The sequence below is a fragment of the Malaclemys terrapin genome, chromosome 5 (assembly GCF_027887155.1).
Source record: "Malaclemys terrapin pileata isolate rMalTer1 chromosome 5, rMalTer1.hap1, whole genome shotgun sequence".
NCBI classification, from domain to species: domain Eukaryota; kingdom Metazoa; phylum Chordata; order Testudines; family Emydidae; genus Malaclemys; species Malaclemys terrapin.
In genome coordinates, this window is record NC_071509.1 from 21,138,332 (window position 1) to 21,158,638 (window position 20,307).

Consider the following 20,307-nt stretch of genomic DNA (forward strand, 5'->3'; position numbering starts at 1 on the left):
GTTAGCCTTAAAGGTGCCACAGGACTCTGTTGCTTTTTACGGATCCAGACTAACACGGCTACCCCTCTGATACTTATCAGAGCAATATTCTCCTTGATGCAGAACTGCCACAGCATGATCGCCTCTAGGCATAGCAACCCAGAGTGTGCTCCCCTTTGTTTGTTTGTTCACATATTACATCGTGGTGGTATTGTCAGTAAGTATATGAACCACTTGAATCTGTGACACAGGGTATGTCTACAGTACGAGATTAATCCGAATTTATATAATTCGAATTTTGGAAACCGATTGTATAAAGTCAAATGTATGCGGCCACACTAAGCACATTAATTCGGCGGTGTGCGTCCATGCACCAGGGCTAGCGTCGATTTCCGGAGCGTTGCACTGTGGGTAGCTATCCCATAGCTATCCCATAGTTCCCGCAGTCTCCCCCGCCCATTGGAATTCTGGGTTGAGATCCCAGTGCCTGATGGGGCAAAAAACATTGTCGCAGGTGGTTCTGGGTACAGCCTCACCCCTCCCTCCATGAAAGCAAAGGCAGACAACCATTTTGCGCCTTTTTTCCTGGGTGAACACTGCAGACTCCATACCACGGCAAGCATGGAGCCTGCTCAGCTCAAGACAGCAGTCATGAACATTGTAAACACCTCGCGCGTTCTTGTGCAGTTTATGCTGAGCCAGGACCAGAAAAACGAGGCAAGGAGGTGGCGACGGCAGCGCAGCGACAAGCGTGATGAGGACATGGACATGGACACAGAATTCTCTCAAACCGCGGGCCCCGGTGCTTTGGAGATCATGTTGTAAATGGGGCAGGTTCTATCCGTGGAACGCCGATTCTGGGCCCGGGAAACAAGCACAGGCTAGTGGAACCGCATAATGTTGCAGGTGTGGGACGATTCCCAGTGGCTGCGAAACTTTTGCATGCATAAGGGCACTTTCATGGAACTTTGTGACTTGCTGTCCTCTGCCCTGAAACGCCAGAATACCAAGATGAGAGCAGCCCTCACAGTTGAGAAGTGAGTGGCAATAGCCCTGTAGAAGTTTGCAACGCCAGACAGCTACCGGTCAGTCGGGAATCAATTTGGAGTGGGCAAATCAACTGTGGGGGCTGCTGTGATGCAAGTAGCCAAAGCAATCACTGCTACGAAAGGTAGTGACTCTGGGAAATGTGCAGGTCATAGTGGATGGCTTTGCTGCAAAGGGATTCCCTAACTGTTGTGGGGCGATAGATGGAACCCATATCCCTATCTTGGCACTGGTGCACCAGGGTACCCACTACATAAACCACAAGGGGTACCTTTCAATGGTGCTGCAAGCACTTGTGGATCACAAGGGACGTTTCACCAACATCAACGTGGGCTGGCCGGGAAGGGTTCATGACGCTCACGTCTTCAGGAACACTACTCTGTTTAAATGGCTGCAGCAAGGGACTTACTTCCCGGACCAGAAAATAACCGTTGGGGATCTTGAAATGCCAGTAGTTATTCTTGGGGATCCAGCCTACCCCTTAATGCCATGGCTCATGAAGCCATACACAGGCAGCCTGGACAGGAGTCAGGAGCTGTTCAACTACAGGCTGAGCAAATGCAGAATGGTGGTAGGATGTGCATTTGGCCGTTTAAAAGGTCGCTGGCAATCATTACTGACTCGCTCAGACCTCAGCCAAACCAATATCCCCATTGTTATTTCTGCTTGCTGTGTGCGCCACAATCTCTGTGAAAGTAAGGGGGAGACCTTTATGGCGGGGTGGGAGGCTGAGGCAAATCGCCTGGCTGCTGATTACGCGTGGCCAGACACCAGGGCGATTAGAAGAGCATACCAGGAAGCGCTGTGCATCAGTTTCATGACTGGCCAGGCTACAGTGTGAAATTTCTGTTTGTTTCTCCTTCATGAAAACCTGCCCCCTTTATTGACTCATTCTCTGTAAGGAACCCACCCTCCACCTTCCCCCCAGCTTGCTTTCAAAGGAAATAAAGTCACTATCATTTAAAAATCATTTATTCTTTATTAATTGATTATAAAAAGAGGGAGAGAACCCGGGTGGGGCTTGGGAGGAGGATTGGTGGGAAGGAAAAGGCCACTAAAAAAAGGTTAAAAAAATGACAGCCTTTTGCTTGGGCTGTCCACTGGGGTGGAATGGGAGGGTGTACAGAGCCTCCCCACCCCGTGTTCTTACACGTCTGGGTGAGGAGGCTATGGAACATGGTGAGGGGGAGGAGGGTTATACAGGGGCTGTAGCAGCACTCTGTTATCCTGCTGCCGTTCCTGAAGCTCCACCAGACGCCGGAGCATGTCTGTTTGCTCATGGAGCAGCCCCAGCGTTGCATCCTGCCTCCTCTGATCTTCCTGCTGCCACCTCTCATCTCGAGCGTCTCTCCTCTCCTCACGTTGGTCCTTTCTGTCCTCACATTGGTCCCTCCTGTCCTCACGTTCACTGGCTTCTTTCCTATACTTTGAAACCGTGTCCTTCCACTCATTCAGATGAGCTCTTTCACTGCGGGTGGATTCCATGATTTCTGCGAACATCTCGTCTTGCGTCTTCTTTTTCCGACGCCTAATCTGAGATAGCCTTCGGGACGGAGGAGGGAGGCTTGAAAAATTTGCAGCTGCTGGAGGGAGGGAAAAAAGGAGAGAATTTTTTAAAAAGATACATTTTGCAGAACAATGCTTATACTCTTTCACGGTGACCAAAACTATTCACATTACATAGCACATGTGATTTCTGTGCAAGGTCGCATTTTGCCTCTTAATATTGAGCGCCTGTGGCTTTGCTGCTAGAGATCACAGACGCAGGTCCGGGCAACAGAATTCGGCTTGCATGAGGACATGGTAAGCCATTGTCTTTCGGCTTCTGCACCCTCCTTTCCCACATACCAAGCAAAGCCCGTTGAGTGCTGCGGTTTTCCTGTTAACTTTCAGCAGCAGAAAACAAACTAACCCCCCCCCAATCCAATTCTCTGGATGATCGCTTTATCCCTCCCCCACTGCGTGGCTGGTATCAGGGGAGATCCCTGCAGGAACCAAACTAACATCCCCCCACACCCCGCCATGAATTCTCTGGGATGATCGCTTTACCCCTCCCCCCCACCGCGTGGCTGGTATCAGGTATCCCTGCTAGCCAAACGCGAAAAGCTCTGGGCCAATTCCCTCCCCTCCTCCCCCCCCCCCGCGCTTGGCTAACTGCAGGGAAGGATTTCTTTTCAGCCACAGGCAAACAGCCCAGTAGGAACGGCCACCTCTGTCCCCTTCATTAAATTCCCGTATTTCAACCAGGTTACCATGAGCGATATCACTCTCCTGAGGATTACAAAGCGAGATAAAGAACGGATGTTGCTTGAATGCCAGCAAACACCGGGACCATACGCTGCCAGGCTTTGTCATGCAATGATACCAGATTACTTGCTGCAAGCATGGCGTGGTCAAGTGTCCTACCATGGAGGATGGAATAAGGCTGCATTGCCCAGAAACCTTGTGGCAAGGCTTTTGGAGTACCTCCAGGAGAGTTTCATGGAGATGTCCCTGGAGGGTTTCCGCTCCATCCCCAGACACATTAACAGACTTTTCCAGTAGCTGTACTGGCCGCGAATGCATCCCAAGTCCTCAGGGCAAAGTAATCATTAAAAAACGCTTGCTTTTAAAACAAGTTTTATATTTTAAAAGGTAAACTCACCTGAGGTCCCTTCCATGGGGTCATGGTCTTGGATACTGGGTTGGGAGGGTACTTCAGTCAGGCTGAGAAAAAGATCCTGGCTGTTGGGGAGAACGGAGTGCTGGGTGCTCTTTGCAAGCTCATCGTTGTCCTCCTCCTCCTCCTCTTCCCCGTCCGCAGAATCCTCAGGTGTAGCTGACGAGATTATCCCCGCCTCGGAATCCATGGTCAGAGGTGGTGTAGTGGTGGCAGCCCCCCCTAGAACTGCATGCAGCTCGGCGTAGAAGCGGCATGTCCGCGGCTCTGACCCGGAGTGACCGTTTGCCTCCTTTGTTTTTTGATAGGCTTGTCTGAGCTCCTTGACTTTCATGCGGCACTGATCTGAGTCCCTATTGTGGCCTCTCTCCATCATGCCCTTGGAGATTTTTTTCAAAAGTTTTGGCATTTCGTCTTTTCGAACAAAGTTCTGCTAGCACTGAATCCTCTCCCCATATAGCGATCAGATCCAGTACCTCCCGTACGGTCCATGCTGGTGCTCTTTTTAGATTATCGGCCTGCATGGTTACGTGTGCTGATGAGCTCTCTGTGGTCACCTGTGCTCTCCACGCTGGGCAAACAGGAAATAAAATTCTAATGTTCGTGGGGGGGGGTTTCCTGTCTACCTGGCCAGTGCATCCGAGTTCAGATTGCTGTCCAAAGCGGTCACAATGGTGCACTGTGGGATAGCTCCCGGAGGCTAATACCATCGAATTGCGGCCACACTAACCCTAATTCGAAATGACAATATCGATTTTGGCACTACTCCGCTCATCGGGGTGGAGTACAAAAATAGATTTTAAGAGCCCTTTATTTCAAAATAAATGGCTTCGTTGTGTGGACCGGTGCAGGGTTAATTCGATTTAACGCTGCTAAATCCGAATTAAAGTCATAGTGTAGACCAGGCCATAGTACCAAAAAGCTTGACATGCATTGTAGATGGTCCAAAGCTCCAGCACAGTTTGGATGTATCTGAGGCCTCCTGCTCCAATCACAGTCCCTGTACTTTGTGACCCCAGGTGCACCCCACAATCCATCAGGGAGGCATCGGTAATAAGTGACTTGGTTGGCAAGGGCAGGACAAAGGGAATGCCTTGGCAAACATTCTCTGGACGCATCCACAATGGCAAGGAGTCCAGGCCCAGTGAAGGAAGATGAACCAGTTAGTCTAGGGGATGAAAAGTAGGAAGGTATACTGTCCTGAGCCACATTTGAAGGGGGCAAAGATGCAACCTTGCAAAAAACTGGATCACCTGCATGAAAGCAGACATGTGGTCCAAGGCCTCAGATACATCCAAACTGTCATGGAAGGCTAACACTGCAGACTAAGGCAAAGATGGTGAATTCTCTGACAATGGTTGGTGGGCAAAAATGTTCTAGATGTCATGGTCTCTAACAGGGCCCCAATAAACTCAATTTTTGAGTGTAGGCTAAGGTTGACTTTCTGGTGTTCAGGATTGAGACCCAGATGGTTGAGAAAGCATAGTGTGGTGCTAACATGATTAAGAACTTTGTCTCTGGATTTGTCTCTCAGTAACCAGTTGTCCAAATGTGAATTCCCTTCTTCCTGAGATATGCCATAACAACAACGACCGTGCATTCAGTAAAAACCTGGGGGCTGAAGAGAGGCCGAATGGAAGCACTGTGTACTCAAAGTGGTGTTCTGCCATAACGAATCAAAAGAACTTTCTGTGGCTCAGCAAAATCATGACATGAAAGTAGTTGTCCTGAAGGTCCAGAGCAGCAAACCAGTCATTCTGAGGCAATGCAGGAAGAATAGTCGATAGAGTGACCATTGGGAACTTCATGTACCTGATATATTTGCTGTGAAGGTCAAGGATGGGTATTACCCCTCCCTTGCCTTTGGGTATCAGGAGTAGAAGCCATGATCCCGGTGTTCTGGTGGAACCTCCTCCACTGCTCCCAAAGCCAGCAGAAAACGGACCTGCTCAAGGAACAGTATCCAGGGGGCTCCTGAAGAGGGAGGGGAATCAGGTGTGGAGAGGAACTTAGCATAACCCAATCTGATGGTGCTTAGGAACCAGCTGTCAGTGGTGATCGAGCCCCAAGCATTGTGAAAGTGCACCAGCTTGTCCCCAGTGGGGAGAGATGAGAAGGGAGGAGCAATGACTGTAACAGTGCTCTAGACCAAGGAGTCAAAATGCATGCTTGAAGGGTGCCAGGGGAAGTCATGTGGACTGGCCGAACCCCAAGCCCAACTGATTTCTGATATCTCTCTCTTTCTGGGGTAGTTTGGTGCCTTGGAGGAGGAAAAGGCTGACCAAATGGGCACTGAGGACAATATTGCTGCTGCTGTTGAAGACAATAGTGGTGCCTCTGCACTGTTTTTTAATGTGACTGCTCAGTAATCAGGCAGTCAGATTCTGAGATGCTGGGTTGCCATGGAACAGATTGCCCTGTGACAGTAAATCCAGAGTGAATTGTAGTGGTAGTGGTGGGGCTGCAGACAGGTCTGAAAAACAAGGTTGTCTGGGCCAGGGTCAAAATCATTGTAGCTTGCTGTTGTTGCAACTGTTGGATCTTGCGTGTTATCATGGGAAAAGGAGGGAATGCAAATAGAAGAGCCTTTGGCCACATGTGGGAGAAGATGTCAATTCTCCTGGCCCAAAGATCTCTGCTCCTGCTATAGAAGTTATTTGTATTGATGTTGGAGCTGGATGCAAAGAAAATCCCATATTAGTTTCCCAGAAGTCTGGACTATGTGGTTGACCTCCCTCTGGAGGAGACATCACACCCCTTGGGCTGCTCTTCTGTGGTTGAGGTATCTTCCATGGAATTCAGTTTCCCTTTGATATGCATGGTTCGAACTGACAACGTTTCTCTCAGCCTAACTGAAAAAGGTTATGGTTTTCATTTGTAACAAGCGTGACTGTGTGCCCCCTTGTCCATTCATGTATGTCATGGCAGTGGTATTGTCTGTGAATACAAGTATGTGTCTGGAGTTTGAAGTGGGAAGGAGTGCCTGAAGGGCTAGACAAATCACTCGCAGTTCCAAATGATTAATGGTATAATGAGATTCTGTCCCTGACCTTGTACTATGTGTTGGGTTCTGTGAACTCCCATCCCCTCAAACTAGCATCTATCATTATGGTGTCCCTCTTCGGATGTAACCACCATCTGAGGGACCATTTACTGTGGAAGGAAGTCTTACAGAGAGTAGGGGAGCTCAATATGTAGTAGTGTAAACAATTGACATGAAAATTTGCCCATGAGGGTAGGTATAGCACGAAAACGAATATAGTACTATGTAGTAGTAAGTCCTTCATGCAGGACTGTGGGCTGTGAAGGATCTTGTATGTTTGCTCCATAATCCATGCCTGCCTGTCTCTGGAGAGGAAAGCCCAGAGTGTCGTGTTCAGTAAAACCCCCAGGTGTTCTATGGTCTGTGTAGGGATGATCTGGCTTTTCTTTGGATTGATTATAAACCCATGCTGTTGAAAGGTATGTACTGTCAATTGAGCATCCCTGACTGACTTCTGTAGGGAAGGGACTCTTACAGGATAACATCAAAATGTAGGGATGCCACTATTACCAGCAGGACCCTTCTGAATACTGTAGGGATGGTGGCATCCCAAAAAGAAGGGCATTGTATGGCATGTGCAGAGTGTACAATGCAAATTGGAGGTACTGTCTGTGGGTTGGAAAGATGGGGGTGAGGAGATATGTGCACATCAAGTCCATGGAGGTTAGGAAATTCCCCAGTGTGATGGGTGCCAGGGTGGATTAAGCGGTCTCCTTTTGGACTTGTGAGAGTGAATTGACTTGTTGAGTCTTTAAATCTAGAAGAGCTTCCTGATTATTGAGAGAGAAGAATTCTAGGGCAGAAGGTCCTTCTAAGTTCTACGGCATAACCCTGGAAATGATATGTCTCCCACGTTTGTCTGTGGTGGAGGCAAACCAGGTGAGAACAAAAAGAGATAGATGGCCTCACAGGGGAAGGTTCTGGAGCCATTGATTATTCTTAAGAGCATTCATGGATTGGATTCATGGAGCATTCATGGAAAGCCAGCTCCAAATTTATTGGAGCTGGCTTTCCCCCAACTATTCTTAGATAATCTGTTGTGTCTCCAACCATATCTGTATGAAGGTCCATAACCTTGAATGGGCTGCCTAGAGTGAAAAGATGGGTTAAAAACTCTTCTGAGTTTGTTAGGGGAGCTCAATATGATGAGAGGATGAGGAGACAGATTTTTTTGGTTTGTCCTGTGATTTGGAGCAGGTCTTTCTATTGGTTCCCTGACAAAGTTTTCCCCCGAGGACATAAAAACCGAAACCTGTTCTGTGGAAATAGCTGCCTTCCATGTCAGGGGCCAAATACACCCTCTTGCCACTGCATTGGACACCATTGATCAAGCAGAGAACCTGAAAGCATCTGAAAGCAGAGCATATATTAGAGATTTTCTTTGAGGAGCCCAATCCTTTGGATCTTTTCACTTTTTGGGGAATGTCTGAGAGGATTCAATATAAGCAAGTACTGCTTTGGCAAAAATAGGTGGCTGTTGCTGAGGCATTAAGTGGTGCTGAGGCCACTTCATAGTCTCTGCAGACAACTGATTCCACCTTCTGTCAATAGGAAGCCCCCTTCGGTGGGGAGGACAGTGTCCTTGATGAGAGTTGACAAGACTGCGTCCATTTTAGGTAAAACCACCAAGAACACTTTTTGACTGGTGGAAGTTATAGATTTTTGCTCTTTTTGTCAGACTCTTTGACTTAGCCAGGTTTTCCCATTCCGCTTTTACAGCCTTAAGGTGTAAGGCCAGGATGAGAATGCAAGTGTCAGTTGTAGAGTTCACTGGAAATTATTTATGGGTATTTTGACTCTTTGACATCCTCCTCATCCTCCTTTTTGGCTGACTATCAAGGAAGATAACCAATAAGGCAATTGCTTTTCTCAGAATAGACTTATAAAACTGTCCAGGGAAAAAGAGTTCCTGGTGATCATCTTGGATTTCCTTCACCTCAGATTCTTTATTATCTGCTTTCTGGTCCCTTTTTTCCACCACCTGGACACCAGGGAGAAGGATGGGGAAATGGATGAAGAGTGGCCTGTATGTTTGTCTCCTTCTGTGCCCATTTCTTCTGTGGGATGAGGGCCCTAAGATGGCTGCTGCTGAGGCTCTGCCAAGAGCCTGTTCTAAAATAGCTGACTGGCTCCAAAATGGCCACATCAATCCCACTGTAAAGGGAGGAAGGGGCAGTGGTGGAATACTGGTTTCTCTGTGACACTGTTGTTTCTTGGGACCCCTGAGGGTCAGAGGGGGTGCAGCACGGCCTGTGGCAGGTCCCTGGCTATATGCGCTGCTTCTTGTCATGGTGCTTTGTCTGCTGGAGGGGTGACTGGAGCCCCAAGGAGTTACCCTGAGCCAGTTCTGTTGGCTGGAGCTCCTGGATCCTCCATGGTCTGTCCTCCTGGAATGGGACATCTGGTGATGCAGCCAGTCTGCATCAGTGGCCATGGAGTGAGCCCCTGGTGGCCAGGGCACTTTTGTCAATGTTTTGTCTTTCTGGACCACTCGTCTGTTCACAGCTGCCACCATGCTATCCTGTTGGGATGGGCTGGTGGCCTGCTTTCTAATCATGGTATCACCAAGGTTGAGGGTGCAAAAATGAACACTTTCCCTTTTAATATACTTGGCTAAGGGTGCTGAGCACAGGGTACTGATCCTGCCCTTTCCCTTCTTTTTTGCTTTTTCATCCATTGGCAGGAGCTAATTTGAGAGGAGGAGCTTGGTAAAAAGCCACAAATGCCCAGAACCTTGTAGAGTAAATTTAAATGACCTTTAAAAAGCTAGTAACTCCAAACTAAAAGAGTGGAGAGCTGAAGGAAAGAGACCCTAGAACAAAAAGGAAAAAGAAGAAACGATTAATCAGGTTATGGACAGTCTACAGAGGACCTGACTCCTAGGCTACTTTACCTTTGGAACAGAGAAAATTCTGGAGGGGATCTTCAGTGGGAGGAATTATCTGGAGGGTCAACCCAGCCAATCAAAACATCTGCCTCCTACAGTCTGGGGGACTGAAGAACCCATCCCTTGCAGTGAGAATACTGGTGGCTGTTTTATATTCGCTCCAGTGCCAGTGCAATAGTGGAAGATTTCTCTAAATAGTTTGTGTAGAAAAGGCCACTCAAAGCAAGATTTCATGATACATTGGTAACTACAGTTTCTACTATTGCTACTACTAGTAGAGCTGCACCAGTAGTGAATTTTGTCCATAAAATTTGCAAATGTAGATGCAGTCCTAAGTTATCTGTGGCATGTGGTATAATAGGTTCATAACCGTTCTTGTTCCAACTGATTAGGAAAACCAGGTTGCATGAAAGCACTAGCTAAGTTTCACTGTAGTGTGGTCAGGCCAAAAATGGTAAGAAAAGGTTTCGGTTTTCTGAGGTGGATGTTGTCTTGATTTATACAGGCCTTACCACAGGTTTACACTCTGCTATGGCTGAACAGGAATTAAACAGTTTGGCCAGCAAGTGTAGAGGTGTTAAAAGATGTGCTCTAGCTAAGAGACCTAAGTTAAAATGTGTTTTGAACTCACTTCTAAATGATTTGGTTTCGTTCTCACTAGTTGGCCAAATAGTGTTAGAATCTGGTTCAGTCAAAAACAATTTAAGCTGTGCTTACCCAGTTGTTAAACTCCAAGGACTGTGTGTAGTCCAAATTATTCTAATTTCAAAGGGTATGTAACCAGCTAATTACATAGGTAGCTATAAATGTGCTGGATGTCCATATGGCAGTTAACCATGTTTTGCTTTTGCCATCAGCCTAGGCTTATAGTCTTCCTGTAACTGTAGCTATTTGACTGTTGGCTCGTCTTACTTTCTCCCACCAATCTGGGTGATAGGACCTCCCAAATATATTACTCCCTATAGTACTAATGTGCATGCCTTCTGGACACTCTATCCCCTGCTGCAGCAGTATAAGAGGGCTACCCAGATTTCCCCACAATGCAGTATTACAGACCCCATTTAAATAAACATGGTAGATGTGGATGTGCACAAGTTGGGGACACAGTTGTACTGTGAAAAAAGTTGCTCTGTAGACACAACTTGATGGTTTTGAATAACTGTGTCAGATGAGTGACATGGCCTGCTTGTACATACAGTTGTTGTCCTTCATGACCAAAGATGACACAAACCTGCAGTATAAATGGTGCCTATCTCTGGAAGGGGATAAAAAGAGGGAGTTGTTATTGTCATAAGGTATTTTTTTTAAAGCTATATAGATTGACCTCTTTAGAGAAGCCTGAATCCTACCATTCTATCAATTCTCTTGATAATAATTTAAATTGAGAAGGGTGGAGATTCTTATATTTTGACTGACATGAAATGCTGCTAATGACAATTGCTGGATTAAAGTCACTGGCAGTTGCCATGTTGAGAGAGAAGCTATTTGTTTTAGCGGTAGTATGGCAAATAGTGAGCTAAGAAGTGATTTTGTCTTGAGGAATTAACATATCCTATATATCAGCAACAGTTGGGAATGAGCAGCAAGGGAGAGAAGAATTAACTATAGAATTTGGATCCATTCTGATTTTTTTGTATGTCCCTTTCACTAAAGGGACAATGTCGTCTTAATCTATTTAGTTTTTTAAAAATGAATTAAAAGCAGTATTGGGTCCTTGAGTGAAAAATAGCTTGCGTCCGTCCCTAAGTCCTCCCATCAACTTTGGTATTTTTATCCCTGTATGTTTCTATTTTTTAAATGTTTCTCTCTCTCCTGTTGGTTTCTGAAACACGCAGAAGCAGGAAAAACTAACTATATTGAAACTATACACAGCTATACACAGAGCTGTCAAATGCACAAAGTAAACTGAAAATAATTTTCTCTTTTTTAGTTAGTTATCTTAAGTGTAACTTGCAACAATAAATGAGTAAAAAATTTCAAACAGGTGTTTTTTAAACCTTTAAACCTTTAAAAACTTTTAAGTTCTCAAAAATAGCTTTTGTGTGGCAGCATTGTCAGCTTCCCAAATATCCTTTAATGCAGCAGAAGGCAGTTGTCTATCTTATGACAATTTTTTAAAATACTGGATTTAATATTCAACTCTCATAATATTAGAAAAAGTGCCAAGATTTACATTTTGATCAGTACAAATATATATTCTCTTTTTTAAAGCAAAAAAATAGTTTAAGCTAGATGTGTGCATTTTGTTTGAATTCCTTAGAGTCTGAGATCCTCTTGTAAAAAAAAATCTTACATTTGCTGCTGAGCTGTAATGTGACTAACAAGAACAAATGAATTTTCTAGTACTTTGTAGATGAGACAAATATTTGGAATCTCTGTTTTCTTTTAATGGGGCACCTATTGTTATTTGAGTCTTGCTCTTGGGAACTAACAGAACTTGCATTATATTGCAATTACCATAAAACATCTGACAGCCTTATGTAATAGTGTATTCTGCTGACACCCTCCCTCCCCCAAAAAATCAAACTGCCAACTACACTATAAATAGATTTTATCTGATTGAAAACATATTTTCTATCTGAGGAAGAATTTATATGCCTGACTGTTAATTGTTAAAATAGTGACAAAACACAATTTATAGACTTGTTTATGTCACTGAGGGGCCATCTATATTGCCATTTCTCTCGTATTGGGAGGGGGTTAGGAAGGAACTATTTATAGATTAATAGATTTTAACACCAGGAGGGGTCATTATATCACCTAGTCTGACCTATTGTATAACCCATACCATATAATTTCACTCAGTTATTCCAGTACTGAGCCCAATTACTTGTTTTTATCTAAATCATGTATTCCAGAAAGATGTTCAGTCTTGATTTGAAGACATCAAGAGATAGATAATCCACCATTTTCCTGGTAGTCCGTTCCAATGATTAATCACAAATATTTTTATTCTGAATTTGCCTGGCTTTAACTTCCAGCCACTGGTTCTTGTTATGCCTTTCTGCACTAGACCGAAGAGCCCTTTAGTGCCCAGTATTTTCTCTCCTTGAAGGTACTTATTCATCAGGATCAAGTCACCTCTTTATCTTCCTTTTGATAAACTAACAAGATGTAGCTCTTTTAGGCATTTTGTCCAGCCCACAAATAATTTTTTTGGCTCTTCTCTTTACCCTCTCCAATTTTTCAGCATCTTTTAAAAAATGTGCACACCAAAAATGAACACAATATTCTAGTACGGGTCTCACCAATGCCATACACACAAGTAAAATCACCTTCCTACTCACTACTCCCGTTAATACATCCAATGCATTAGCCATTTTTTGCCACAGCATCATCTTTGGAACTCATGTTGAGGAATTTGTCCACTATGAAACCTAAATCTATTTCAGTCACTGTTTCCCAGGATACAGACCCCTATTATGTAGTACATTCTTCATTCCTAGATGTCTGACCTTGCATTTGGCTGTATTAAAACACAGTTTGTTTGATTGGGCCTACCTTATTAGGAGAACAGATCACTCTAAATGACTGCCCTGTCCTCATCATTATTTACTATTCTGCCAATCATCATCTCCAAATTTTATCAGCAATTATTTTCTCTATTTCCTTCCAGATCATCATACCAGCAGTTGCTCTTATTCTCCAACTGTATTGCCTCTACAGAGCCACATGCTAGATTTGTGCTTAGCCACATGGTCACAGAAACCTTTTGAGCAGTGATTGGCAGTTGAGAGGCACACACAATTTTCTTGATCCCTATTTTCCATAGACTGAGGATACAAATACCCCTTTCATCCCCCCCCCTTAAGTCTCCCAATTTTTCTCCACCTCTTGAAGCACCTTTTTACAAGTAGGTTCTGAAGGAGAATGAACAAGGGGGAAGGTCAGTGTGGTTCTTTGGCGGCAATACATTTGGGGAACAAGAGTTACTGTTTGTCTGTAACCCCCCTTTCTTCTTCATTACCATTGCTGCCGCAAAGCCCCAGTGTAGAAGACTGACTAGCACTGACCATCCAGAGGTGGTGCACTGAAGGGGGACCATTGCTAATTGAGTAACAATTTGAACACTATATACCAAAACCTAGAAACTGCTCTTGATACACCATTGAGCAAATAGTGATTCGTGAAGGTGTGACACACAACCCCCCCCACCCAAAATAAAATAAAATAAAATAAAAAAAAGTAACAGTCCTACAGATTTCAGATAAGGACAAACAGCAGGTGCATGCTATTAAAGATGCTATCTCCCTCGTTGAGGGAGCTCTGACACATCCAGGCAGATGAACATCAGCTAGTTTATAACATGACTGGATGTGTAGTCTTATCCACCTATGTAGCCTTTGTGTTGACTTAACTCATAGATTTTTCTCCAAAGATCAGAAACAGTCTATTTGATTTTCTGAAGAACTTTATTTTGTCTAGTAGTATTTAATTTCTCTTACCACACACTGTGATGGGTTCGATCACAGAAACCCCCTTGGGAGCTGCCACCTGATGTGCCAAGACTACCTCTGCTCCTGTTTTCCCTGCCAGCTCAGGACTCCAGCACCCTGTCTTGCTGAGCCAGACTCTCCCATCTGCTCCAACACGGACCCAGGGTCTGAATCACTTGTCCCAAAGCTGCAAGTTTACCTGAAAACAGCTCATAGAAGTGTGCTTGTCTTTAGCACTCAGATGCCCAACTCCCAATGGGGTCTAAACCCGGATAAATCCATTTTTACCCTGCATAAAGCCTATGCAGGGCAAACTCATAAATTGTTCACCCTCTATAACACTGATAGAGAGATATGCACAGTTGTTTGCTCCCCCAGGTATTAATACATACTCTGAGTAAATTACTAAATAAAATGTGATTTTATTAAATACAGACAGTAGGATTTAAGTGGTTCCAAGTAGTAACAGACAGAACAAAGTAAGTCACCAAGCAAAATAAAATAAAATGTGCAAATCTATGCCTAATCAAACTGAATACAGATAATCTCATCCTCAGAGATGCTTCAGTAAATTTTTTCTCAGACTGGACACCTTCCAGGCCTGGGCACAATTCTTTCCCCTGGTACAGCTCTTGTTGTAGCTCAGGTGATAGCTAGGGGATTCTTCATGATGGCTCCTCTCTCCCCTTGTTCTCTTCCACCCCTTTATATATCTTTTGCATGAGGCGGGAACCCTTTGTCCCTCTGGGTTTCCACCCCCCCCTCACTGGAAAAGCACCAGGTTAAAGATGGATTCCAGTTCAGGTGACATGATCACATGTCACTGCAAGACTTCATTACTCACTTGCCAGCACACACATATACAGGAAGACTCACAGGTAAATACAGCCATCTGCAGACAATGGGAGTCATCAAGATTCCAAACCATCCTTAATGGCCCACACTTTACATAATTACAATAGGCCCTCAGAGTTATGTTTTATATTTCTAGTTTTAGATACAAGAGTGGTACATTTCTACAAATAGGATGATCACACTCAGTAGATTATGAGCTTTGTAATGATACCTTACAAGAGACCTTTTGTATGAAGCGTATCCCAGTTACATTATGTTCACTTTTTACCATATTTTTCTAAAACTATTCCAGTTACATTATATTTACTTATTATCATGTTTTTATAAAACCATATAGACTGCACAATGTCACACACACCTCCCCATATGGTGGTGGATTTCTGGGTAAACTACAGGCAACAATTTAAAGACTGATTGAGGGGGACACAGAGAGTACCGCAAGGGCACGATTTGAGATTTGGCTTACACCACGGTGGGAACAGCCTTATTGGTGCAGAGCTCTGCAGAATCTGTAACAATGGGCTATAATCTTGCCCTAAAGTAGCAGTGCCTGGTGATGAGATGTTTACTGCAGCTATGGAGTTAGAATTCCAAGTCCAGGATAAATATATTTTTAACAAGATGGGTTCTTCAAAGACAGCAACCAACCTCTCACAATAAAACTTTGGTGCTTAAAGGGTAAGAAATATCTGGATAAAAATTCTGCCTTGCATTATGTAAAGTTAAACCCTTGTTAAAAACAAGGAAATTCCTGAGTCTTTTCCAGAAGCTCAGTAGTAACTTTTTCTAAATGATATAACTGTAAAAATGCACTTTCTTAAAGCTATGGTAGGATAAAGTTGGTTTTTATCAGCCCTAGTAGACATAACTTGATCAAGAAAGGGCTATCGAATTTTAGGCCCCAGATATAGTTTAACAGTTGTATGAATTTAATGTTGAAAAAATATTTGTATTTCAGAGCTGAAGAAAGACCAGTTAAGAAAAGAAAGCTTCAAAGCTGTAGTTTCCAAAAGAAGAAACTAAAACTAATGGAAGCCATGTTGGAAGAACAAAAGAAGTTAAGCAGAGCTATGGAAGAAACCTGTAGGGAGGTGCGCAGGATCCTGGATCAGCAAAACATCATTCAAGTTCAAAGCCTGCAGCTACAGGAAAGAATGATGAACCTACTGGAGAAAATGATCTCCAAGTCTAATGTGTAGTTTCCTTTGTGAATGCTGCTTAACTACACTATTTAACAATGTTATAGAAATCCACTATCACACACCTTATGTGTGTGTCTGTTGCCCTTTTCCCATGTTTTCTATGGAAATTAAAATCTTAGTGTAATCCTAGTGAAACAAAGAGAACAGTTAATGCAGGGTGAGAGCTATCCAGGATCTTGTGGAGTTAAGTAATAACAATGAGGAAATTGGTGCAATATATACCTAATTGTAACTATTTTTGTACTGAATGGTTAAGGGACGAGTAGCTCTGGGAAATGAAATTTACTGTACTATTTATGCTAAGGTCAGGTATTCTTTTACAAGCAGCAGTGTTGTGGACTGCTTCATACCAAGGTCTGCAACCTGACCTACTGTGGGAGACTACAGTAGTGTATTTTCCAGACACATTCACTGCATTTCTGACTTTGTCCAAGCCAGACTCAGTTTTGAAACACATGCAGTGGTTGTGTGGTGTGAACTGATTCTTGTGAAGAACTAGTTAAGATCACCAAACACCTGTCATTTTAAACTCCATGCAAAAATGAATAATGTTCAAAAATGAAATATTAAATATCTACCCAAATACACTTTTGATAAAAAAAATAAAAACTATATACTGAATACTAAACTGTATTGAAAGTACTTGAAGTTGCTTTTGATATTAAATGTATAATTTTTTTCATTTTTAACTGGAATCTGTTGACTTTATGATCAACGAACAATTAGAAAACTCCGTTTATTCTCTATCATAAAAGAAACATATTGTACTGCGTGTATACTATATATATAGTATATATATAAAATCTCCCTCAAGTGAAATAAAGACAAAGATAACCTTATTTATTATTTGCTGGGCAGATAGTGTGCTTGGGATAGTGCAAAATAGTGGAAGATATTGCTACTGCCCCAAGGAGTTTTCATTCTAAAACACAATACAGAGATCTAATACCCTGAGTGACCCAAATATATGGCTATCTCAAAGTGTGGCAGAACATTTATTTTTAATAACACTTTTCCAGAACAATCTCTCTTGTTGGTGAAATAATTTTTATATAGTACATGGAAGTAGTACGTTATAAGGAGTAGTTTAAATGAAGGGAGGGTGGTCAACATTAATATACCACAAGAGGCAGCTGAAACCTTAAAGGATAGTATAGAAATCATCAAGTTGAAGTACTAGCAGCATTATTGTTGTCTTTATTTATAGAGTATTTCATTAAAAATCACCTTGAACAAATAACTCAGATCTAGATTAACTGAACTGCTGATGTGCTATCTCTTTGAGAAACAAATATTTCTACTGTCAGGTTAACGCTGCTCCTGCGGTATTTGTGAAGCAAGAGTTGCCCATCTAAGGGCTGATTAGACTCAAGAGTATTCTTATTAGTGGCTACAGACCAGAATTCTCAAATAGTGCTTTGCATATATATAATAGTACTTGGTTTCAGAGTAGCAGCCGGGTTAGTCTGTATCCGCAAAAAGAACAGGAGTACTTGTGGCACCTTAGAGACTAACAAATTTATTTGAGCATAAACCTTCGTGGGCTACAGCCTACTTCATCGGATGCATAGAATGGAACACACAGAAAGAAGATATTTATACATACAGAGAACATGAAAAGGTGGAAGTAGCCATACCAAGAGTAAGAGGCCAATCAATTGAGATGAACTGTCATCAGCAGGAGAAAAAAAACTTTTGAAGTGATAATCGAGATGACCCATAGAAGGTGTGAGGATAACTTAACATGGGGAAATAGATTCAATTAGCGTAATGACTCAACCATTCCCAGTCTCTGTTTAAACCTAAGTTAATTGTATCTAATTTTTATATTAATTCAAGTTCAGGAGTCTCTTTGAAGTCTGTTTGTGAAGTTTTTTTTTTGCAAAATTGCCACCTTCAAGTCTGTCACTGAGTGGTTAGAGAGGTTGAAGTGTTCTCCCACTGGTTTTTGAATGTTATGATTCCTGATGTCAGATTTGTGTCCATTTATTCTTTTGCATAGAGATTGTCCAGTTTGGCCAATGTATATGGCAGAGAGGTATTGCTGGCACATGATGGCATATATCACGTTAGTAGATGTGCAGGTGAACGAGCCCTTGATGGCATGGCTGATGTGATTAGGTCCTATGATGGTGTCACTTGAATAGATATGTGGACAGAGTTGGCATTGGGCTTTGTTGCAAGGATAGGTTAGTGTTTATGTTGTATGGTGTGCGATTGCTGGTGAGTATTAGATTCTGTAAGCTGTCTGTAAGCGAGGACTGGCCTGTCTCTCAAGATCTGTGAGAGTGAGGGATAATCTTTCAGGATAGGTTGTAGATCTTTGATGATGTGCTGGAGAGGTTTTAGTTGGGGGCTGAAGGTGACGGCTAGTGGCGTTCTGTTATTTTCTTTGTTGGGCCTGTCCTGTAGTAGGTGACTTCTGGGTACTCTTTTGGCTCTGTCAATCTGTTTTTTCACTTCAGCAGGTGGGTATTGTAGTTTTAAGAATGCTTGATAGAGATCTTGTAGGTGTTTATCTCTATCAGAGGGATTGGAGCAAATGCGGTTGTATCTTAGAGCTTGGCTGTAGACAATGGATCGTGTGGTGTGTCCTGGATGGAAGCTGGAGGCATGTAGGTACGTATAGCGGTCAGTAGGTTTCCGGTATAGGGTGGTGTTTATATGACCATCGTATATGTATAAATATATATGTATATTTATACATACCATCTGTATTTATAAATATCTTCTGTCTGTGTTCCATTCTATGCATCCAATGAAGTAGACTGTAGCCCACGAAAGCTTATGCTCAAATAAATTTGTTAGTCTCTAAAGTGCTACAAGTACTCCTGTTCTTTTTGCATAATAGTGCTTGTCATCCAAGCATTTCAAAGCACTTGACATTTAATTTAACCCTCAGAACACCTCTGTGATGTAGATAATATTGATCATGTACACAGGTTAAATATAAGGAAACTATTGTTCATATACCCATGTTAAATACAGAGAAACTAGAGATACATTGCTATTTTTAGCATTGTATTATTACAGCTACCTCCCTTTTGCTAGAGCCTCTACCATAGGAAAACACTCACAGCAGGAAGAGGATCTGGCAGTTCCCCGCTACTAGCGTCTGTCTCTGTGGTAGTACTCCTGGGGGAATTCTGAGCAAAAATTAAAAATTCTGTGCACAATATTTTTAAATTCTGCAAAATTCTGCATATTTTATTTGTCAAAATAACGCAATATAATCACGCCAGTTTCAATTATTTTGGTAATGTATTTAAGCTACAATACCCTGGATGGAGAATGGCAGTGGGGAGCATTGGAGGAAATCCCCAGATCCCCTTTGTCTTAATAGTAATGTAGCTAGGTTTGACCATTTATTTCTAGTTATTAGTCAATAAATATAAGCAACCATATGCTCAGTATGCATATCATAGGCAACTGAAGAGCAAGTGAGGGCTGAGGCATCAAACTCGCAATTTATATTGGCTATTGACCATCTTCAGAAAGGTCAGTAGTAAACTGTTCATGAAGCACATTTTGATAGGAAAATTTTTCAGTTCAAAAATTGCGACCGGGTTCTAAGCACTAAAGCATCACAAGCTTATAAATGCCTACTGTCATTTACAATAAGGCCCTTTACATCACTCTGGCAATGTAAAGGGGCCTTAAAACTTTTACACCTGTTTTATGCTCCTGGGGGAATTGATGGAAACAATTCACTAACAACAATGGGAACAACTAAGCAGGCAGGCTGCAACATTATGCTCTGCCTGAGGGGACAGAGCCTGCCTCATGCCTACCTCCAAATACCCCAAAGCACTGCCCCTCCACACCAAGCATGCTGCAATAGCAAGCCAGAGGGACAGCCTCTTTTGTTCACTCATTCACATGTCTGAGCAGCCTCACCCACCCCGATGGTGATTAACGTTTCCCCATGCCCAGTTCCTTCCCTGCTGATTTATGTCTCTGCCGGCTGCTCTGGTCTGCCTGGGAGGAGCAAGTGACTGCTCTTGTGGCTTCTCTTTGCTTCCCCTGAGAAGTCTTTTTTTATTGTTGTGGGGAAGCAAAGAAATCTGTGGACGACATGAATTCTGCACCTGCGCAGTGATGCAGAATGTCTCCAGGAGTAGCTGCAGGGAAAGGCTGTGCCAGCTTCTGGCTGCTTGAATCTTTCCCTGCTGGCTTCCTGCTTTGCCAACTCCCTACTG

General features: G+C 43.2%; 2 protein-coding genes across 4 annotated transcripts in view; one reads left to right on the top strand and one right to left on the bottom strand.

The window, feature by feature from the left end:
- The window catches only part of MSANTD1 (Myb/SANT DNA binding domain containing 1), an 81,048-nt gene extending 64,251 nt beyond the window's left edge, over positions 1-16,797 (top strand). For all 3 annotated transcript variants that reach the window (XM_054030688.1, XM_054030690.1, XM_054030689.1), the window contains one exon: positions 15,865-16,797. In XM_054030688.1, the coding sequence (XP_053886663.1) occupies positions 15,865-16,105 (241 nt within the window). In that variant the 3' untranslated portion in view covers positions 16,106-16,797. The remainder of the gene's footprint in view (positions 1-15,864) is intronic.
- LOC128838479 (pre-mRNA-splicing factor CWC22 homolog) lies at positions 2,053-3,792 on the bottom strand. The gene is made up of 2 exons (XM_054030691.1): positions 3,671-3,792; positions 2,053-2,609 (listed from the first exon to the last, which is right to left on the bottom strand). Exons 1-2 carry the CDS (start codon positions 3,684-3,686, stop codon positions 2,194-2,196), a joined length of 432 nt encoding a protein of 143 aa, XP_053886666.1. The 5' UTR covers positions 3,687-3,792; the 3' UTR covers positions 2,053-2,193.
- Positions 16,798-20,307: the final 3,510 nt, after the last annotated feature.